Source organism: Gossypium arboreum, chromosome 8, assembly GCF_025698485.1.
Source record: "Gossypium arboreum isolate Shixiya-1 chromosome 8, ASM2569848v2, whole genome shotgun sequence".
In the NCBI taxonomy this organism is placed as follows: domain Eukaryota; kingdom Viridiplantae; phylum Streptophyta; class Magnoliopsida; order Malvales; family Malvaceae; genus Gossypium; species Gossypium arboreum.
In genome coordinates this window covers 134,785,525-134,809,087 of record NC_069077.1, presented here as the reverse complement: position 1 = coordinate 134,809,087, position 23,563 = coordinate 134,785,525, and the positions used below count along the sequence as shown (strand labels likewise).

Here is a 23,563-nt window from a genome sequence, read left to right as displayed (position 1 = left end):
TTCGACAACATCCGAGGTAAGTCTTTAAGTAATGGAACTTAGCTTATGATTTGATAAAGCAATTATATATATATGCATATATGTGTGAATGTTAATCGGGTTTAAATCCGAGCTTGGTCTCGAAGGGCTTTTGAGCCGTGTCATAATCCGAGCTTGGTCTCAAGGGCTTTTGAGCGTGTCTTAACCGAACCTAGTTTCAAGGGCCTTCGCCAATGTCATAATTCGAGCTTGGTCTCGAAGGGCTTTTTGAGTCGGCGCTAAGAATCGGGCTTGGTTCAGAAGGCGCCTCAGTGACGGCATAATATTGAGTTGAAAACTCGTAAATATTCGTCGAGAAATCATATAAAAATGTTGAAACAATTTTAAACCAATGTGTTACTTACAAGAAGATAACTAGGTAAGTAATTTACTCGCGTTGAGAATATGATTATGTTAAATTATGACTTTAAAATTGGTGGGGATGCTTAGACCATTGTTTAAAATCATTCAACGTTTATGATCCGATTACGATGTATGAGTTCAATTAGAGTTCAACTTCACAAATGTGAGATGTAGGTGTATATGCATGAGATTGACACGGAAATGTGAGATGAACGATTCGACTATAGAATAAATTTAGTTGGATATATATATTGCTTTCACCTTTGTGATATGAATGATAAAAGTAGTACCTTAGTTATTTTCTATTCGGCCAAAGGATGAAACAAACAAACTTAGATATTATTATGCCATTCTTTTAAATGATTCCATTATTTAAAACTTACTAAGCATCGAAATGCTTATTCTTTTGCTTTAATTCTCGGTTTTATAGATTTTGTTCGTCGGCTATCGGACTCGGAAGTGTCAAAGTCGAAGTCATCCATACTATCTAAGCCACTTTTTGGTACTCTTCAGTTGAACTTGATAATGGCATGTATAGGGCTGACCCTTGTTGTTGATTAAGTATCTTTTGGTAATGTATATTCGCATAGCCATGCGAAAATGACTTGTATATTTTGAGTATAACATTATGATCATTTTGTATATATGGTCTTATGATATGGTTATTAAGTGGTGTGGAAATGTTTGGTAATGATTAGCCATTGGAATGGCCAATCATGGTCCTATTGGTGCTACGTATGTCATGGCTAATCGTGATTATACTTGGAAATAATGCATGTCAAATTACTTGTTGATTCATGGAAAACTATGAAATAGGTAAAATTTACCTTAAAATAGATCTTGACAAAGAAGATGATGTGAATTTGAAAAATCACTAAAAATAGTAGAAATGGAATTAAATAATGAATAAATTATGTAATCGAATCTTGATGAGTCTAATTTCATATGAAAGAAACGAAACGACCATATGAGTCGTATTTTATGAGATGTTTAAGTTTTCGTGAAACAGGGCGAGCGATTTCTGGATCCCCTGCTCGACTTTGAAATTCACCATAAATTAACCAGAGATAATTAGAAGTCATGCTTTATATGTACTGATTCCTTTTGAGTCTAGTTTTAAGTATTGAAGCCTGCATGGGAGATATCTAAGTCGTAATGCATGAAGGTCGAGTAGTCGAACCACGAAATAGGGAGACTTTAACTAATAAACTGTACTAATTGTCCCGACCAAAAATTCTAGAAAAAATTATTAAATATATGTATGAGTCTAGTTTCATGAAAAATTTACGAATTGGATTTGAGTTTTGGAACTCGAGATATGATTTTATAGTGACTATGATGCGATTAGCCACTTCGTCTGAAATTTTAAAATGAATTGTATGAAATGTTTAAGTAAGGAATTAAGTCCGTTAGCACCTCGAGTTCGGCTCCGGCAATGGTCTCGGGTACGGGGTGTGACAGTTACCACCTTGGTTATCATATCTGCGGGATTATCTGCTGTCGGAATCTTCTGAAGTAGAATTTTTCCTTTTCAAAGACTTCCGCATAAAGTGATATCTTACGTCGATATGCTTGGTTCTTGAATGATAGACTTGATTTTTCGCTAAATGAATAGCGCCTCATCGTCACAATATAGACTAATGTGACTTTGAACAACTCTCAAGTCTTTCAACAATCCATTAAGCCAAATAGCCTCCTTAATAGCTTCAGAATCGCCATATATTCGCTCAGTAGTAGACACGATTCAGAGATCGTAAGGTAGACTTCCAACTCACTGGGCTTTCGCAAGAGTAAACAGATACCCGTAGTTGAACGACGTTTATCTAAATCACCAGAAAGTCGGAATCAACATATCCAACTACAAACCGACCAAGTGCTTCATCCTGTTCAAAATTAAACCAACATCTACGGTTTTCAAGATACCGTAGAATCCATTTCACAGCTTGCCAATGTCCTTTTCAAAGATCATGCATATACCTGCTCACAACTCCAACAGCTTGTGAAATGTCAGGCCTCGTACACACCATCACATACATCAAACTCCCAACTGCATTAGCATATGGGACTTTCGCCATATATTCTCTTTCATCTTCAGTCTTCGGAGATAATTGAGCACTGAGTTTCAAATGAGAAGCAAGTGGGGTACTTACATGTTTTGTGTTTTCATTTACACCAAAACATTGTAATACCTTTTTCAGATATTGCTTCTGATTCAAACAAAGCTTGCCTCTCTGTCTATCTCTACTTATTTCCATGCCGAGAATCTTCTTGGCCTCACCTAGATCTTTCATCTCGAACTCTTGATTCAACTGAGCCTTCAGCTTATCTATCTCTTTTTGGCTCTTTGAAGCGATTAACATATCATCAATATACAAGAGTAGATAAATGAAAGATCCGTCATGCAGCTTCTGCAAATACACACAATTGTCATATTTGCTTCTTGTGTACTTCTGCCTTCTCATAAAGCTATCAAATCGCTTGTTCCACTGCCTCGGGGATTGCTTCAATCCATATAGCGATTTGTTCAACTTACAAACCCAATTTCTACCACCAAGATCATGTATCCTTCTGGCCGAGTCATATAGATCTCTCTTCTAACTCACCATGCAAGAAAGTCGTCTTAACATCAAGTTGAGCTAGCTCCAAATTTAACTGTGCTACAAAGGCCAACAAAATTCTAATGGAGGAATGCTTCACAACAGGGGAAAATACATCATTGTAGTCAATTCCCTCCTTCTGAGCGTAGCCTTTAGCTACCAATCTTGCATTGTAGCGAACATCTTTCTTGCTAGGAGATCCATCTTTCTTTGCGAATACCCACTTGCATCCGATTGCCCTTTTACCTTTCAATAATTGCGCCAACTCCCAAGTATTGTTCTTCCGGAGAGACTGCATTTCTTCATCCATGGCGCTTTTCCATTTGTCATTTTCTAAGCTTTGCATTGCTTCTTGATAAGTGATAGGAATATCATCATCAACAACGGGAAGGGCATAGGCTACCATATCAGTAAATCGAGCAGGTTTACGAATTTATCTTCGTGGCCTTGTAACTGCAACTGGTTCTGGTGTACTTAACGGTTCTTGGGTCAGAACCTCTTCAACCTCTAATTCCTCCATTGTGGCTGGAGAATTAGACTTATTAACTGGGCAAATCCCCATCTGCTCAAACTCCACCTGTTTTGGAGTACATTCTACCTGCTGTGGAGTATCGCTTGTCTGAATATCTTCATCTGCTACATTTTTCAATGTGGTAGATTCATCAAAGGTAACATCTCTGCTACAGATCATTTTCTTTGTGCTTAAGCACCAAAGACGAAATCCCTTCACTCCAGAAGTGATTCCCATAAAGAGAGCTTTCTTTGCCCTCGTATCTAACTTTGACTCCTTCACATGGTAATATGCAGTGGATCCAAACACATGTAAGGAATCATAATTTGTAGCCGGTTTTCCAGACCATACCTCCATAGGAGTTTTTCTTTCTAATGCAGATGATGGCAAACGATTAACAAGATGGCCAGCTATGTCACAGCCTCAGCCCAAAATTGCTTGCCCAACCCAACATTGGACAACATATATCGAACTTTCTCCAGAATGTTCGATTCATACGCCTCGCCACTCCATTCTGCATGGTGTATCCCTAACTGTGAAGTGTCGAACAATACCATACTCTTGGCACACATCGAAGAACGGATCACTTTTATATTCCCCTCCATTGTTCGTCCTAAGCCGCTTGATTTTTTTGCCAATCTGTTTTCGATCATAGTTTTCATTTAAGAAAACTCCAAGCACTTCATCCTTAGTTCTCATGGTATACACCCAAACTCTTCGGAAAAGTCATCAACAAAAGTAACAAAGTAGTGTTTTCCTCCCAACGAAGGTGTTTTGGAAGGCCCCACACATCCGAGTGAACATATTCCAAAATACCTTTTGTATTATAGATAGCGATCTTGAATTTCACTCTCTTTGCTTTCCCGAACACAATGCTCGCAAAATTTTAATTTGCAAGCCTTTGCACCTTTCAACAATCCTTTCTTTGCCAGAATTTGCAAGGATTTTTCGCTGGCATATCCCAACTTCATATGCCACAACTGCATTGAGTCCAATTCTTTGTTACCGGAAGCTGCAGCGACTGCTCCAATAACTGTACTACCTTGGTAGTAATACAAGTTATTTTTCCTGATGCCCTTCAATATTACAAGTACGCCAGATGTCACTTTCAAAATCTCATCTCTCATAGTAACAACTGAACCATTGGATTCCAAGGCTCCGAATGAGATGAGATTTTTCTTCAAACTGGCACGCATCAACATCGGTCGAACTCGGTTGATCCATCTTGATTCTTTAATTGGATTGAACCTATCCCAACAGTTTTACAGGCATTGTCATTGCTCATATAAACAACTCCTCCATTTAGTTCTACTAAATTAGAGAACCATTCCCGGTTAGGGGACATATGATAGGTACAGCCCGAATCCAATATCCACTCATCTGAATGGAATGACGATGATGATGCAACCAGTGATAGTTCGAGTCACTGGTATCATGCTTTGCAACACAAGCATCTCTGCACTTTTCCCTTATTCTTCGACTTTGGACAATTTTTCTTCCAAAGGGCCTTTCTCATGACAAAAGGCACATTCATCTTTCCCGAGTCCGGACTTTGACTTTGATCTCCTTTCGAGTTTTCTTCCAAGTGTATGAACGACCTCGGACTACTAAAGCTTCAGATCTCGATTAAGTTTTTCTGTTTGTCCTTCTTTCTCTGCTCATAATCGTATAAAGTGCACAGCTTCGCTTCGAGATATATCACTCCTGCCATGAAGTAGAGTAGTTTATAGGAACTCAAACTCCTCAGGAAGTGACCCCAACAGCATCAAAGCCAAATCTTCATCTTTGAATGTCTCATCCATATTTAGCAAATCAGTGACTAACTGATTAAATTGGGTGATGTGATCATTCATTGTGGTACTTGGGACGTAAGTGAAGCGAAATAGTCTTTTCTTCAAGTGGAGCTTATTTTGACTGTTTTTCTTCAAAAAATTTTCTTCAAGTGCCACCCACAACTTATTTGCAGAAGTCTCCTTTGAAAAAGCATACCTCTGCTCTCGAGAAAGGCATGATCGAATTGTGCCACATGCCAACCGATTGATCGCCTTCCAATCTTTCTCCTGTACATCATCTGGTTTCTCTTCATCAATGGCAATGTCTAGACCCTGCTGAAAAAGGGCATCTAGAACCTCACTTTGCCACATACCAAAATGGCCCGTGCTATCAAAGATCTCCACGGCCAATCTTGTATTTGCAATTGTCGGTCTTGTCTACATGAACGATGTTGAAGCTCCTAAACCGTCCTTTTTCTCCATAATCTTTCAATATACCTAAGGAAATCTTTTCTGATGTGGAAGATCAGTTTAAACTACAACCACAGAGCATACTACGACTAACCTTCAGCTCTGATACCACTTGTTGTTCCAATAGGGTCGGAAGCGTGTAAATTATTGTACTAAAAAATCACACAAAGTTCAATTCCCAGGAAAGAGAAATGGATCACAAGGATCTCTTAAGTACCAACTCTTTCCTTAGTCAGAATATCCCTTCTATCGTAATTTAATAGTACAATTAAATATTACTATTATACCCTCAAATATTGAAAGAAAAATAGGACAAGAAACAACACAAGAGTTTTAACGAGGTTCGGTAAATTATACCTACGTCCTCGGGCACTAACACTAGATAATAACTTTATTATCTCCAAAATATTACAAACAAATAGAATTCTTTAAGAATTCTCAAATGGGAGAAGAGAGAAAACTAAGAGAGAAAGATTGGTTGGGATGGTTGAAATGAGAAATGGTTAGGCCTATTTATAGTTGAGGCTCAAGGACTAACTTGCAAATGGCCTAAAACATTAGGGACCAAAATTGCAATTATCCCATTCAACTTTAAACAACTTGCCTGCCACTTTTTTTCTTTCGGTGCCAATTGTACCTCCCATTTTTGAGTTTTCAACACCCCCCTTAATTGACTTTTCAACACCGTCCCAACAACTTGACAACAACAGTAGTCTACATATCCCTAACCAAAATATTCCGTAAACACTCCGAGAAGACTATGGTGGGGATTCCATTAATGGAGGACCGAATAATGTCACCATCTTCAATTACAAGGTCTCCATCGAAAGAACCATCACCAGATTCAGATCCATTCCTTCCCAAAAGCTTCTCTTTCCAAAAAACTTCTCTCATTGGAATCGTGTTACGTCCATTGAATCTTCACTCACCACTTTAAACCTGACCTTTTTGGTGTTACGTTGGATAATTTCGGCATCAGTTCGGTCATCGGTTAAGAAAATTGATGCTTAGACAAAAATTTAAAATTTACCAACTCTAGTTTCAAAACAGCTATTGTTATTGATTATTTGCCACTTGCTTTTCCATTCTTTTATTGTGATAGATAAAGAAGCATATACCTTAGGTAGCAAACTTAACCAGGTCAAAACTAACCCAATTTAAAGACTCAATCCAAGTTGAATCAAATAATTTGAGTTAATTACACTTCGTAATATAATGTAAGATTATTTTAACAATAAAATCATCGAATGTAAAATTAAAAGCTTTATTATAGAATGTTTTTAATAAGAATTTAGTTCTTTTATTATTAATAAGAAGATATTGAATTGGAAGTTGATAAAAAATTTCATTGGACTAAAAACATAGACCTTAAATTTAACATAGTATTACTATGATTAATATATTAATTTTCCTTACAAATATTATCTGAACACACTAATTTTGATTTTATTTTATGGATTAATATTTAGTACATTAGTAGTATATTTTTTATCCCATAAATAATTTTAGAAATTTGTCGCATGTCTTTTTTAAATTAATTATTTTAATATTTTACTATACTTCTATAAAATATTTATCAACTCTCGAACTTGCTTATAAAGTCTAAAATTATACTTGATAATATACTCAATATTATTTCTTATGTTATTACTACATACCATTCTTTTTATTAGGAGTCAAGCGTGGCCCCACCCTTTTAAATTGGAAAATTTTTATTTAAGCTCTTTAAAATTTTAAATTAATAAATGTAAAATTACACTTTGACCTCTTTAAAAATGATAAAAAAATTAATTTAGTTCTTTAAAAATTATAAGATAGAGGCTATTAAAATGGTGAAATTGTATTTTTACTATTGTAAAATTACAATTTAATTTCGCCCCTAAAAAATTTTCTGACTTCACCCCTGTTAAAAAGTATTTCAAATATTTTAAAATTAAATAATTATAATAATAAATATGATGAGGGATGGTTTTACCTATTTCTTATTAACGTATTAAATTAGGATAATTATTTTATGTAATGTTGGTGGAATGAAAAAATTCTAAAAACAAAAAATTGAACCCACGACAATATCTTAAATTGTTTGTGAAATTTTTTATTCCACTAACAATATATAAAGTAATAATCAAGTTAAAATGTTATATTATAATAAGTTTAAATTTAGGTTAAATTCTACTCTTAATCCTGTACTTTATGAAAATTATGGATGCAACCCTTATACCTTCATTTGATATTTTTAGTCTTTGTATTGCCAAATGATAACTATTAAATTATGTTATTTCCAAAATTTAACTCGACAAGCATATTATTATATATGTAATGTCGTATCACTTGTTATTTATATATATTACACACTAAAAATCCAGTTAATGGATTAAAGATTGTTATTTCAGAATGATTGAAATATCAAAATTTAAAAAAATATATGAACTTAAAATGATCTAGTTAGAGAATATACATTAAATCTACAACTATATGCATAGTATATAACTAATAATTAAATTTAACCAAACAGATTTAATCATTACTATTTGGGTCAAGACTAAAATTTCAAAACTTGAAAAATATAAAGACTGAAATTGACCAATTAGAAAAGTATAGTCTAAAATTGATCAAATTAAAAATATAGGGACTAAATCCAAAATTTTTGCAAATATTACCTCGGAATCTTATATTGCCAAAGAAAAATATGATATTAAGATTATTGATTTAAGATAATGTTTGAAATCCAAACATCTTATATAACAATTTCACACCACAGCATAAATATCACAATAGAATCAAATGCACTCTAGTAATCTAAAATTACGAAAATATTATTTAAATAATAAATTTTCATTTATTTTTAATTAAAATATTTAATATTCATATACTATATATTTCAAGTTTCTAAAAGAGAAGAATAAAATTGTGGCTTAAAATTTTCGTTTTTTTTAATAATCTCATTATAAGTTCTAATTATATCTACTCTTTTTGACACAATACTTAAAACTACCCATAGCTCCTCTATAATTCATAAATAGAAGGATCATACACTTTAGCACACTTGAACCGCATCCACATATATTGACAACAATGTCCATATCAATCGAACTATTACTTCGACTAAAATTTTCTCTTAAACAAACAATTAAAATTAACATACTAACAATAACCTAATATTATTTGTTTTTCTCAAAATTTTTTAAAAAAGGCTCACATTTTAAAAGTTTTTAAATGTTAGAGCTTAAAATTTTAATCACAAAATAATTGATTTATAATAATAAATATTTTAATTTTAACTAAAATTAATTTTGGGTTACATAAACGGTATTTTAAAGCACAATTAATTTTAGAATCATCTTAATATAAGTTATTTTATTGTCATAGATTTAATTTGGGGCTATATCTTAATATACGTTAAAGTTTTTTATTGTCACCTTTATTAATTATTTTTTCTATTTTTATTTAGATTTTTGTATAGCATATGTTTAATTTAGTGTCAATTATTATATTTTGATTTTGATTTTAATTTTTCATGTATTTTATGTTTTGGTAAAACTCACGCATCATTGGTACTACTAACATATGATTTTTGCGGCTTAATCTAACGATATTTTGCAGATGTTGAATTTGCTCATGTCTATAATGAGATGGTGAATATTTTAATTTGTTGGATGGCTTCAAAGTGAAGAAGAAAAGTAGAAAAGATTGGTGGGATGAAGCGCAAGCGCACATTCATACCATGAGAGGAAGTTTATTGTTGATTTTTAACTCTCAAATTTTCATCTTTTGTTTCTCTTGCTTATTTATTGAATTATGGTATTATAGGTATGGGGGGATTTTATTTTCTTGGTTGCTAAATGAGCGTTCATTGAGAGGTGTTTCTATGAACTGGGTGTGTGATAAGTATGATGTTTTTTTTTTCTTTTAAATGTAACATTTATGAATTTTGAAATTTTAAAATATATATTAAATTAGAATATATATATATAAATAAAGATTTTTCAATACATATTTAAATGATGAGAATTTTTCTTGTTATTATTTATCTCTATATCCAAGTTACTTATATGTATTTTAATGTATTTATTCCTTCAGGGATATTTTATTAGAATTCATTTAAGCATCATTTGTTATTTTACAATTAAAATTTGAGAAAATATTTAGTATACTTGTCATTGTGTTTTTAAATTCCACAAGCGGGTCAGGGGTTGACAAGTGTTCTGTAAGAATAAAGTTAAATATTAATAAATAAATATATATTTTTAAAAAATGATACATGATAATTTTTTAAGACTGCTTGTAGAATAAATAAAAAAAACACACTATTGGTGTACCAAAGACTATCCCTTAAAAATTATAAAGATTTGTTATATAAATTTTCAAATGTCAATTAAAGATTGATTTTACAGAGTTTTTTTTTTTCAAGGTATTTATTGGAGCGAGCTCAGTAATCAATCCTCCGTATTTTGTAAGCCCATTAAGAAGTTAAATGCTAGTCTCGAGTTTTAAAACTACTCCATATTTCTTGTTGTTTTAGAATAATCAAATAAGTAATATTTTTTACATTATCTATTTCTTTGCTTAATTATTAATAATTTAATTGCCATATTTTTTAAAAAAATTATGATTCATTTAATCATCCATTGTTAGTTTTCAATAAAAAATTGATTGGGTATCATGTTTTATATATCTTATATATATCATCTTTTAGCATATTGAGTTGCTCTAAATGTTAATCATTGTCAAATATTTATCAAAGATATTTTAAAAGGTTCTTTCTTTTACTCGTGAAGAGGAAATAATTTTGAACTTTGTTTAAATAGTAACATTTTTATATTAATTGTTTATCTTGATAAACAATTAACTACTTTATCACGATATTTATAGCGAAAGTGTAACAATTCGATTTTTGTTGGTATCGAAAAAATGCGATTTTAAAATTCTATTTCCATCAACCAAGTCTGTAAGGATAAAATAGGAAGGTTTATTGAGTTGGAATGATACTATATTAAAGACTAGTTAAGAAATTTAATCGAGAAAACTATTAATTAAAGCTCAGGGACTAAATTATAAAAGTCTAACTACTATTAAATTTTAAATTAAAAATGTTTGAGGACCTAATTAACAATTAACCAAAGGACCTAGATGGTTATTAAACCATTGCTTTCCGAGAGTTAGTGGAAGTGATGATGATATTCATTAAATTTTCATAATTTCAATTAATATATATGTCATAAATGAGTGGATTAAACTTGATTAATTAAGGTTATTTAAGACTTAAACTAAGTATTTATATAATTCAATGGGAAAGAGAATCTAGAAAGCTATCATCTCATTCCTCTAACCATACAACCATTAAAAAGTAAAGAAAGAAACTTCAAGCCTTTAATCAAGCTATTTTCTTCAATTTTTTTATAGAAATTGAATCATGATAGTTTGATCTAGTTAGCTCATGTGTTAATTTCTTCAATTAGTTGATGTTTAGCAAATTGTCATTAAAGCATAATTGATGAAATTAAGCTTGAAATTGAAGAGATTGTTAGATAGTGAACTTAGATTATGGTAAGAATTAACTTAGAAATGAAATTAAGCTTGTTAGAAGATTTTATGACATAAGGGACTAAATCGAAAAGTATCATAAAATTATGCTATAGATGAAAAATACAAGGTTCCTAATGAAAGATATGAAATTAGATTTTGATATGATGTTAGATATCGAAAAATATGAGTATTTAGATTATGGGGACTAAAATGAATAAAATGTAAAATATGTTGATTACATGTTTTAATGTGAATCAGATGTAAATTGATATTGTTTTTATAATTGAATTATCAAATGTAGCTAAAGGCAACGTTGGGCCATCTCAAAAGAAAGGAAAGATGAGAGTCATAGACAAGTGACGAAAATGCGATTTGTACTTTTATGATTTGAGTTCAATATATACACATGATTATTGCAAGCTAGCTATTGCAGTAAGCTTATTACTTGTCTCATGACTCAGTTTGTATGATGATATTGAATGTCGAGAATTGAATTGAATTAAGCATAACTTAAACAAGCATGATATGAACTATGATATGTGATCATGAACATATACGTATTATAATCAATTTTACTTTTTACAACCTAAATGTTTAATATTGGTATTATTAAAATTTAATGATATCAAATTATTTTCATAAAATAATTTTTATTTTAAATTATTTTTATAGATTATTTAATGTTAAATAAAATTCAGAGGTTACAAATTTTGAATATTCAATTTGTTTGGTAAGTTACAAAATGTATATAAAAGTCATTTAAAAGAATCAAATTAAAGCCACATAAATTTCAATTGTTGTCCATCCTTTTTGTCACACTACAATCAAAGGCAATGATTATTTTTATTGAATCCTCTAAGTCTAATATCTTTTATTTTTTTATTATTATTTAAATTTCATATTTGAAATATCAATTCATATCATTTTAGTTTTAGGGTAAAAATATTTATTTAGCCGTACGAAATTCTTATAAAGGAAATTTAAGTAACTTATCAGTAATTTAAAAAAATCATTTTTATATAAAATATTAGGTTTCTATTCCCATTAAATATTTCTTGTAACACCCCCTACCGTATTTCAAGCCTAGAATAGGTACGAGGCATTACCGAATTTAATATGATCAATCATGTAAAAATCATCCATAAAATTTCTTCTAAATTAAAAACTTTCATACATATGTTTAACGTCCCTTATATGGGCCTATGGGGCCCAAAACATACATTCAGGGTGGTTCGGGACCAAACTGTAAACATATGAAACTTTTGCAACACTTAGAAAATTTTCACACTTTGGAGAGTCACACGCCTGTTTTCAACCCGTGTAACTCTCTGCTTATAACTTCATCACCCTTGTCGTTCAGACACTTCATATAAATAACAAGAAACGTGTATGGGCTCATTTCTCATTAAATTTCTCATATATATACACAATTTCACGTTATGTAATCATACAACATATATCAGCCATATCTCTATAATCTAAATATATTTTTATAACAACTTATCTTGATTTCATCTGTTTCATATTTAAACTTAAATAACCAAAGTATTTGAAATATCATCTTTATGCAAATAGTACACATGAGGTATATAATTTCATAATTATGAATAAACACATTTATCAAACATTTTCCATATTCATATACCAATGTCTCATGTCTCCATATATCAATAACTGTCATTTTCATGAATTTCGAGTTCAATTTTATAATTATTTGTCTCGTATTTAATTTATTCCATGTCGGAACTTTATTCATTAATACGTTTGAATTATCAATACATATGGACAGTACATTCAATAATCACAAATGAATTCATTTATCAACCAAGTTCTATACTCATTTCTTATCAACTCGTACTTCCTGTATCACATAATTCCATGTAACACTTACCAAACTTGTCAAATTAGTGAACGTCTTACGGAATTGAGTACTTTGTTTTCTCGATGCCATAGTTCAACTATGGTCTTACACATCTTCACATAATGATGTCATAGCCCAGCTATGGTCTTACACATATTCATATATCGATGCCATAGCCCAGCTATGGTCTTACACGTAATCACATATCACATATCGATGCCATAGCCCAGCTATGGTCGTACACGAATCACATATCTCATTGATGCCATATCCCAGATATGGTCTTATACAGTAGCATATATCACACCGATGCCATATCCCAAATATGGTCTTATACGGAAATCACTTGTCACTTGTAGCCGAAGCTACCACTATTCACTGATCAAGTAGCCGGAGCTACCATTTTTCACTGATTAGGTAACCGGAGCTACCACTTTTCATCGATCGGTGCGAAGCTACCACTTTTCATCGATCGTGCCGGGCTACCACTTTTCACTTGTCATTTGTCCTTGATCAGATAATTGTAGCCGAAGCTATCACTTATCACTTTCACTTGTCTTTGATTAGATAAGTGTAGCCGAAGCTATCACTTATCACTTGTTGCCATGGTCCAACCATGGTCTTTTCCTTCAATTAATCTTGTCACTGAACTGAAATGCTCAATTTGATCATTTATTCAATTTTCATGCTTTTACATTATTCACGATTTTATCATCAATACATATGAAATAACACATCATGAAATTTATAAAATTAACAAATAATCACCAAAATTTAGCCATATAAACTCACAAGTTCAATTTTTGTATTATAACGATAATCATAATTTCATAATAAATATTCCAAATAAAACTTTATATCATTTCTAATCCAACACTTATCGATTATAATCGGGCATGTGATCAATTTATACACGAGTCATTCATATATTTTTTCCTCCTCCTCCTCTCCGTCCACATCCTTGGTATAAATAACACACTTGTAAGTAACCTTATCCATAATTTTCACTAATTACTTATGTGAATATTCAAGCTATCCATCCGTGTCATAGTCACTAAATTATTTATATCTGAAGCTACAGAACTCCAAATTAAGATCCGCTAATTTTTCTTGAAACTAGACTCACATATATTCTTACCATAAAAATTTCATAATTTTTAGTTGGGCCAATTAATAAGTTTATTCATTGAAGTCTCCCCTGTTCTGTTGTCTGACAGTTCCGACCCTTCTTCACTAAAAATTAATTATCTCCTTATACAGGATTCAAATGATGTTCCCGCTTATTTCTCTTGAAAATAGACTCATTCAGGATTCTAAACATATGAATTTAAGCACCTAATTATTTTTATCCAATTTTTGATGATTTTACAAAGTCAGAATAGGGGAACCCGAAATCATTCTGACCTTGTCTCACAAAATTTATCATATCTCATGATTTACAATTCCATTGCTTACATCATTTCTTCTATGACAAACTAGACTCAATAAGCTTTAATTTCATGTTTTATCCATCCTCTAATTCCATTTATACAATTTTTGGTGATTTTTCAAAGTTAGACTACTGCTGCTGTCCAAAACAGTTTTAGTGCAAAATGTTGATTTCCATTTTGCCCCAAAGTTCACAATTCATACAATTCAGTCCTTTCTCAATTAACCCCTCAATATAGATAATTTTCTCAATTAATTTTTTTCTAGACATTATAAGTTATTTCATAACTATTTAAATTCATAATTTCTACATAAAACTCTAATTTCAAACTCTTTTACAATTAGGTCCCAAACATTCACTTTCTATTCAATTCTTTCAATAAAATCAGCATATAAACAATTTAAAGCTCTAATACCATGCCAAATCATCATATACTTCCAGCACATATTCATAGCAACTTTCAATTTCTTTCATAGAATCAAAAACTAATGAATTTAACAAGTGGACCTAGTTGTAAAAGTCACAAAAACACAAAAATTCAAGAAATAATCAATAATTGAACTTACTTGAAGTAAAAATATGAAAAAACAGCTTAAGGGAACTCTTACATGGTGTTTTTGCTGATGAGAATGCAGAAAAATAAAGAGAAATCTAGATAATTCCACTTTAGTCCTAGCTTTATTAAGTAAATTTTGCAATTTTCTAATTTTTCCCTTAATTTTCCTTATTTTCTTGCTGATTTCATGCCATTGCCGTCCAGTCCAAAGAGACCTTGGGTCTATTTTCCTTTTAAACCCTCTTTATTTCATCATTTAAGCTATTTAATCATTTCCCACAATTTTGCATTTAATACAATTTAGTCCTTTTTGTTCAATTAACTATCATAACTTTAAAATTTCTTAACGAAACTTTAATACTGACTTATTAACACTCCATAAATATTTATAAAAATATTTATGGCTATATTTAAAATTCTCGAGGTCTCGATACCTCGTTTTCGATTCTAATTATTTTAATATTTATTTTAGTATACTATTCACTACTTCAAAATTTTCCTAACTTCACATTTAACTTATACTCACTAAATTAATAATATTTCCTACTCATTTGTCCGATTTAATGATCTCGAATCACTATTTCGACACCACTTGAAAATTAAGGTCATTACATTTCTTTTTATTTTTCTTTAGAGAAACTATTTACCCTACACTTAAGTATTAAGTATTCCATATTTTCTGAACTTCATTTGTACAGAAAACATGGTTCTTATACAAATCTACACACTCACAATTCACCATAAATAAATCTTAAAATAAATACAAATAACTACATAAGTGACCTTACATAATTAGCTATTAATACATAAATTTATATACAAATAATCTATTAAATATAATTTCTTTTGAAAAAGAGAAGCAGTATTTTTATTTGTCAAAGCTGATGTCAGTACTAGTTTTAATTTTAATAGGTATATAGATATGCTCAAAACATGTTTATGAATTTTATTCTTCATTATTAACAATCTACACAATAATAATTCTATAAAGAAATTATTAACTATCTTATTAATTATTTACAATGTTTTTTTATAAATATGATTAATTTTGATGATATGTAATGAGTCTACCCAAAATTTTCAATTACTTATATTTTTTATTTTATGTACTTTTGATAGTAAATGAATTAAATATTTGCTTTCATCTTTTATTAAATTTGAAAATAAATCTCAAAATATAATTAGACTACATCAAATACCATATTATATACTATTCGATATGTCGGAACTATTTTTTATTTTGAAAAACGGGGATCGACTTTTAAACGAGGTATGGAGTCACCACCAATCCTTTTTGTTTAGGTGTGATCGGGTCACCCTGTGATCAATCATTTTAATAAAGCATTTTGGTTTATTAAAACAACATTTTTGGTCTACGAAAAACTAGAAAACGGATTCGGGAGTCAGTTACGCGCGAGGAAGGATTAGCACCCTCGCAACGCCCAAAATTGGTATCGTATTGATCAATTAACGTCCTAATGTTGAAAAGTTGAAAAGATTTTAAAACACGATCCCTTTAAAAATGTTTAGTTATCCTAAATTGAATATTGAGATTCTTTCGTTCAGAAGGAATAAAATATTATATCCAGCACGATAAGACACAACATTTCGAAACCTTGATACCAAATCATCTCATGATTTCTAAAACTCATGCACTTGAAATTTTAAAATGATATTTGGCTATTTGGCCAAACGGTAAATCGAAACCTAACACGATTTATCGAATTTTCAAATACGAAATATTGCCTCATTTTAATTTAAGAAAACATGGATGAAATTTCAAAAGGATATTTTGTATTTTAGTCGAATGAAAAATCGAAACCCGGCACGATTGGGCACGATCTCTCAAACTTCCAAACACGAAATATTGCCTCGTTTTAAGAGGTTTTTTAAATGAGGGCGATTATAAAAGCGGTGAAGTACATTTATTCGGTTTATATAAAAAAATGAATTGAACAATTTAAGATGACAAAGTAAGCAAGCTCGATCATAAATCAATACACATAAATCTAAAAGCAAAGTAACTAATATGGAACATGTACATAGTTAATATATTATACCATTTATCAACGATATTACAAAGGTGCAAATATAGAAATTAAAACACACAAAAACAAACAATAACCAAACGAACAATACATAAAATAAACTATATCTATACGACAAACAATACATGCAAAACTTTAAAATTAATTATAAAATAAATAAAAATAATTAATGCATAAAATACAAAATATTGATCTATCTAAATTAATAATATACATATAATGAAAAACTTATTATAAATATATGTACAGATAATAATATAAAACGTTTGAAATAAACAAAAATCCATCATAAAATAACTTTAAAATGCATAAATTATATATATAAATTTAAAAGGAAATGTATAATCACAAATAAATTTAAAAGAAAATACATAAAATCATATAAAATCAACAATATATATAAAAAATAATGTACAACAATTCAAAGCTAATGATATAGGAAACATTTACATATATATAAGTGTAAGAAATAATTTTATAACTAAACAAGATAAATGATAAACAAAACAATATATATATATATATATATATATATATATATATCTGAATAAATAATATACACAAAATACAAATAGCTTAATATAAATAATATATACAAAATAATAATATAATATTTAAAAATGTTCATAAAAGAGAAAATCAATAAAATATAATGAAACAGAATGAAAATATACAAAAGAAAATAATAAGAAGAAAAATTAAAATAATGTGGAATCAATTAACAAAATGTTAAAATAACATGAAAAGAGGGGGAAAGAATAAATGAGTGATAAATAATATAAAAATATGAATTTTAAAAGAACTCAATGGAAATAAAAACAAAATTAAGGGGATAATTTGTAAACAAATAAAATTCCTAAAGCGTAGACAAAGACTAGAATGAAATGTGCTCAAATAAATAGGGATTTAAAATACAAATATTCCAACTCACAAAACGCAGTATTTAAATGAGGAGCCAATTAAAACGATGCGCAAATCCTTCGAAAAAAAAATCGCTATTCAATCGTTGTTTTTTATGTTCGTATTCAGCATCTCCTCTCCTTTTCTCCCAAAAAACTCTCCCTTTACAATAGTTTTGAATGACTTTTATAGCCAAATTTTACAACTGATTGCCTCTTTATTTTTGTAGGCAAGTGAGGTAATAGAGTTAGTGAGGTGATGGAGGATGGGGTAATTTAGTGGGGTGATGGAGTTAGTAGTTAATTTTTGTAAGGCGCTAATTAGATGGTTGGTGTTTTGAACTTTGCTTGTTAAGACCAGACAAAATTTGAGCTCTACGATAGATATAATTATTTTAATTTTAATCTAAAAATTATAAAACTAAATTCTACTACCGTGTAAATTGTGTATTTTAATACTTGTATTTTAATTAAATCAACTTTAATTTTTAATTTTATTTTAATCCTAACACAATTACAACAATTAAATATGTCTAGTTAAACTATGCTTATTACACCTGAATTATGCATTCTTAATAGCTATATTCTTTTTAATTTCAAAATTTTAGCCTTAATGCAAATAAAAATCGTTAAATCTATTAATTCATTTTTATAAGTAATATATGAAAGTAACAGACATAACATTACACTTGCGATTATATATTTGACACATTCTAAAATTTTTAAATTCTAAGAGTACAGTGACTAAAATAGTCAAATTAAAGTACAAATACAAATCCAATCCACAACTTACGTAAAGTACAAAGTTTAACAGCAAAATTTGACCAAATTATAAATTGTTATAACTTTCACGTCCATTTATTAATTAATATCAATTTTAATTATAAAAGATTAAAAATATGCGGGCAATAATACTAGTTTAATATATTTTAAACAATAAAACGAATTTTGGGCCCAGTCCGGCCGGAAGAAGACATAGACAATAAAATATTGTATACATAATATGAAATATATTATCAGAAACGTTAAAGAAAATCCGAAGGCTTGATTATAGGAACTTAATCAAGATTAATTTTCCAAAGATGCTTAATCATATTTCCACACGTCAACAAACTTACTACTATCAAAAGGATCCAGAAACACAAACTTATATTCTAAATGCAGTCTTCTGATATGGTTATACATAACCCACATGTAATTTCACAAAAAAAGAAAAGAAATCTAACTAGAAGAAGCATTAGACATTACTTGTGATTGCAATAATTCTGATCTGGGAGTTGCCGATGGAATGTAGAGCAGACATGCAATTCATGAACATTTGAAGCCGTGACAAACAGACAGTACAATGATGAGGATCAAAGCGACCAAGATTCCGAGAACTATAAGCTTTACCTTCATGTTCTGTAACCACATCTTTCTCCTCATCTGGGTTCCCTGCTGCCGAAAATCTTGTGCCTACAATTCAAAAGAAGCACCAGTAGGAGAATCAAGTAAGAAATTTTCAGGTTTTCGAATTGAATTATTCAGCTACCTCTTGAATATTTGAGAGCAATAAATGCTTTTAAAATGAAAGAAATTCACAATTGGAATGATCACATATGTTCAAGGATCCCCACATTTAACTAGAAGGTTTTGCTTTCATGTTTTACCAATTAGTCAGATAACAAACCCAAATAATAGACCCCATATTGTTTCGACTTATCATTTTTCTTGAGTTACGGTACCTGACAGATTTCTGGATTACGAGTCTGGCATATAACCTTCCATTAACCCTTTAAAAATACATGAAAAACCTTCAAAAAAATTTGAACGAAACCCAAATCCAACACTTGCACCCATGTTTGAGTAACAAGTCTATATATGATCTTAAACCCCAGTGAAGATTCAGAAAACAATGTAGTTAACTAATGATGCTAACTATTTTACTAATTTTAAAATATACGCTGATAATATGTAAGAGGTTAGCACTTAGCATGGTTTTAACAGTGAGTCACCTAGCAAATCCAAATAATGGCCCGGTTATGGCCTATCCATAATGCAATTTTAGAGAACATTGCACAATTCTTTAAAGTAGAACAATATGAATATCCATTTGCTGACCTGAGAACGAAGATTTTCTGTTCTATCCACCAGAAGCTCAATTCTCTCACCACGGTCCAGAACCTGAAAATTTTTGGTTAACTAAAAACACAAAAACGGATCACAAATGCTTTATCATCCATGACCCAAATTTTTGTAAAGCCAGGCTCTTCTCACTTAAAACCATTGTTCAAATAACCAAGCCAGATGTTCAAACTAGTTGAATTGAGAATCGGAAGTCCATTTGTCCAGCATATATCATTAAACCAGGAGTTTTTTGAACTGGCTGATAAATGGTTGAACCAATAACAACCAAAGCCCAGAAAAACTGTAACGACTAGTGTTAAGCTTTTCTTATTAAAATTCTTTATGAAAACTTTAGTGAATTTAATGATATTAGAACATTTAGCCTTTTGGATTTATAATAAAATTTACATCGTTTAGCCAAACACATATTTTATTAAATAATTACTATATTTAACCCTTTTTTATTAATAGTCCTTATTTAGTACAACCCTGAATTTATCTCACTTATTCAATCTCCTGTTGGATTTTTTAAACATTGCTTAAAACCGTCACATAGTAGTCAATGTTATCATGTACAAAAAGCCAACTATTAAAGATAAACTTGAGCCGATAATTACCTTCTCAATGTTTTCCATCATAACTCCTTTAACTTCTGAAACTTGAGCTTTCACTTTGGCAATCTTACTGATCTCCTCAGGATGATCAATGCAATACTGCATATGCTCCTTTAATTTTGGCCTATATTAATGATGTAATAAAAACATAGCTATCAATCTACTTGACACCAAAGAAGACATTCCTTAAACTATGTTAAATCTTTATTTTTATTGAAATATTCTTGTCTCACACAACATATATGGACATGGAGATGTGACCCTATTAAGATATTCCAAATACATGGAAAAACTTAGAAAAATTGATCATGGCTGTATTGGAAACTCACATCCGAGTCTACATAACATAGTTCTTTACGGTCAAGGAAAAGAAAATACCCAAACTCCTTGCTCAGGCTGTTTGCAGGGGCAGATGCAGCTTTTCCTCCACCATATCTCTTGGTGAAATCCTCTTTAATTCTCTCAAGAAATGCCATAGGAACCTGTCTGCCAACGGATTCAATAGCAACCACACAATAAGCTGCAAAGAGGAAGGAGTGAGGTTATAACTCAAACAAGTAAATAGGTAACCTTATATTCATGACGGAGGATGCAACAAAACACAAGTAGGGAAATAACAGGAAAATATATCATGTAAGTAGCAAAAGTACCCTTCGAAACGAATACCTAGGCTTTCCATCTTTCAACACATAATTAAAACATTAATGGAGCAAACCGCTCATTCTTCTTCTACAACCTATGAAGTACGAACACTTCTGCTAGGGGAGCATGCAAGTATCAATTGTGTTTGACACGTTAAAATACATGTTGGACACATGATGACACATCCAAAAAAGTAATAAAATCGGATTGATCAAAACATGTTCATGAAACAGATGGACAAACCCGGACACGATGAAGGTTTTCCTTTTACCAATAAGCATTTTGATTCAAATGGGTATTTTAAGATTCAAAATTTTAAATTAAATATTGAAAAACTATTGGCATGCTCATGTCTAATTAAAAAAATCACTTTTTTATTATTATACAAAATTATTTTTATTGTCTTGTCCTACCTAACCCAGCCCATCCTAATATTTTAAAAATTCACTTATCACCACTTCCGTATTATATTGTACCTACATTCCATGTCCATGTTCATGCTTCTCAGTCTACAACCATAAGGGATGTGATGAAAGGAAACTAATTATTTCCTAATGTAAACCAGCAATCAAACTGCATAGCAAGTTAACAATCCTCCAATATATATAGTACAAGCAAACAGAGCCTTCAAACTAAAATTTGGAAAGCACACAATCAGCCAATCATACACTTGACGGAAATGAAAATTGCCAAAAATTTGAATCATACTCAGTTATCACAAGAAGCAAGCAAGGTAAAAACTAAAATTATTCATATTTTCTTCCGAATATGCAATTATGATTAAATTATCGCATGCATCGATACATAATTGTTCATATAAAAGTAGAATCAAGGCAGTTCGATTGCTAATAAAAGCTTTTATGTTTCTCATTTCCAATTCTCCAAAAACGCTACAATTTGCTCTTATATCAAAATGCTATCCATTTCTTTTCGCTTCAATTTGTGGCTAAGAAAGCCGTAATCATCACAATATTTCTATGCGAGTTTAATTCATTTGAATCGGCTAAACACTCAATCTTTTAGACAAACTCAGTTTTCAGAAGTTTCAATTACAAGTTAAATCATCTCTTTTCCTGGGATAAAAATAATCCAACTGATCCTATCTCTTTTTCCTCTCTTACGAATTAAATTACGCTAAACACAAATAATTTAAATAACCTAAAACAAATAACACAAAACAAAACTAAGAAAAATCGACCAACAACAACGAGAACAAAAACAAGCTTCGTCATCAGATGAAAGCAGCAAAATAAGGCAGATCATGGACAGATCGATAAGCAAAATCGTAAAAAAAAGAAAAAAAAAAAAAGGAGAAAGACAGAGAGAGAGGAGAGATTACTGAAGCCGTTATCGACGAGATAGTTAAAGGTATGGCCATCGCAGTTGTAAGTGAACTTGTTGTTTGAAGAAGGAAGTTTCTGGAGACACTGAGAAGCTATGCCGGTGAAGTTTCCGGTGAACTCCGTATAGTCGGCTAAGACCACGGTGCCTCGTGCCACGAAGGCGTAGATCAACGATTGTTGCCCCATGAAATAACAACCCCTTCTTCACTAACTCCCAAACCCTAGCAGAAAGAGAGAGATATAGAATCGGAGGAAAGGGAGAGAGGAAGTATCGGAGGTTTTTGGAAAAGGAAAAGGAAAAAGAAATGGAAAGGAAGGAGACTTTCCTTTGTCTTTTTCGCTTAGATGAGAAGCTAAGGTAACCGGTCGGTCTTTAATTCAGTGTACATCCGATCCGGTTCGATTTTTAAATTTAAAACTTCCATATCTATCTGTACGAGATATGTAACTATCTATAAGGAAAATCTCATAGGAATAAAAATGTTGAACACGTGGCTTCAGCTTCTGAGCTAGTGCTTCTCATATTTGTTCTGCTTTGATAACGTATATATGTAAGGCTGTAGCGTCTAAAATTAAAGGCAGAGTTCGAATTTTGGATTGGATGAATTTTGGGATATTTAAAAAAATATGTTGATTTTAAAGATAAAAGTGAAAATACATTTTACAAGACCTATTTTTTAACTTTTTGATATATTAATTTTTTAGTTAGATAATTAAATATTAATAATTTTATCTTTGAATTTCGAGTTAATTTCTCTTCTATTCACATTTGAATTTTTATTTCATTTGTTTCAAGTTTTTCTTTTA

At 30.6% G+C, this 23,563-nt stretch overlaps 1 protein-coding gene across 1 annotated transcript; it reads right to left on the bottom strand.

The window, feature by feature from the left end:
* Positions 1 to 19,099: 19,099 nt before the first annotated feature.
* On the bottom strand, positions 19,100 to 23,274 carry LOC108470108 (vesicle-associated membrane protein 721-like). The gene is made up of 5 exons (XM_017771325.2): positions 22,753 to 23,274; positions 21,150 to 21,291; positions 20,775 to 20,895; positions 20,152 to 20,214; positions 19,100 to 19,506 (listed from the first exon to the last, which is right to left on the bottom strand). Exons 1-5 carry the CDS (start codon positions 22,940 to 22,942, stop codon positions 19,360 to 19,362), a joined length of 663 nt encoding a protein of 220 aa, XP_017626814.1. The 5' UTR covers positions 22,943 to 23,274; the 3' UTR covers positions 19,100 to 19,359.
* Positions 23,275 to 23,563: the final 289 nt, after the last annotated feature.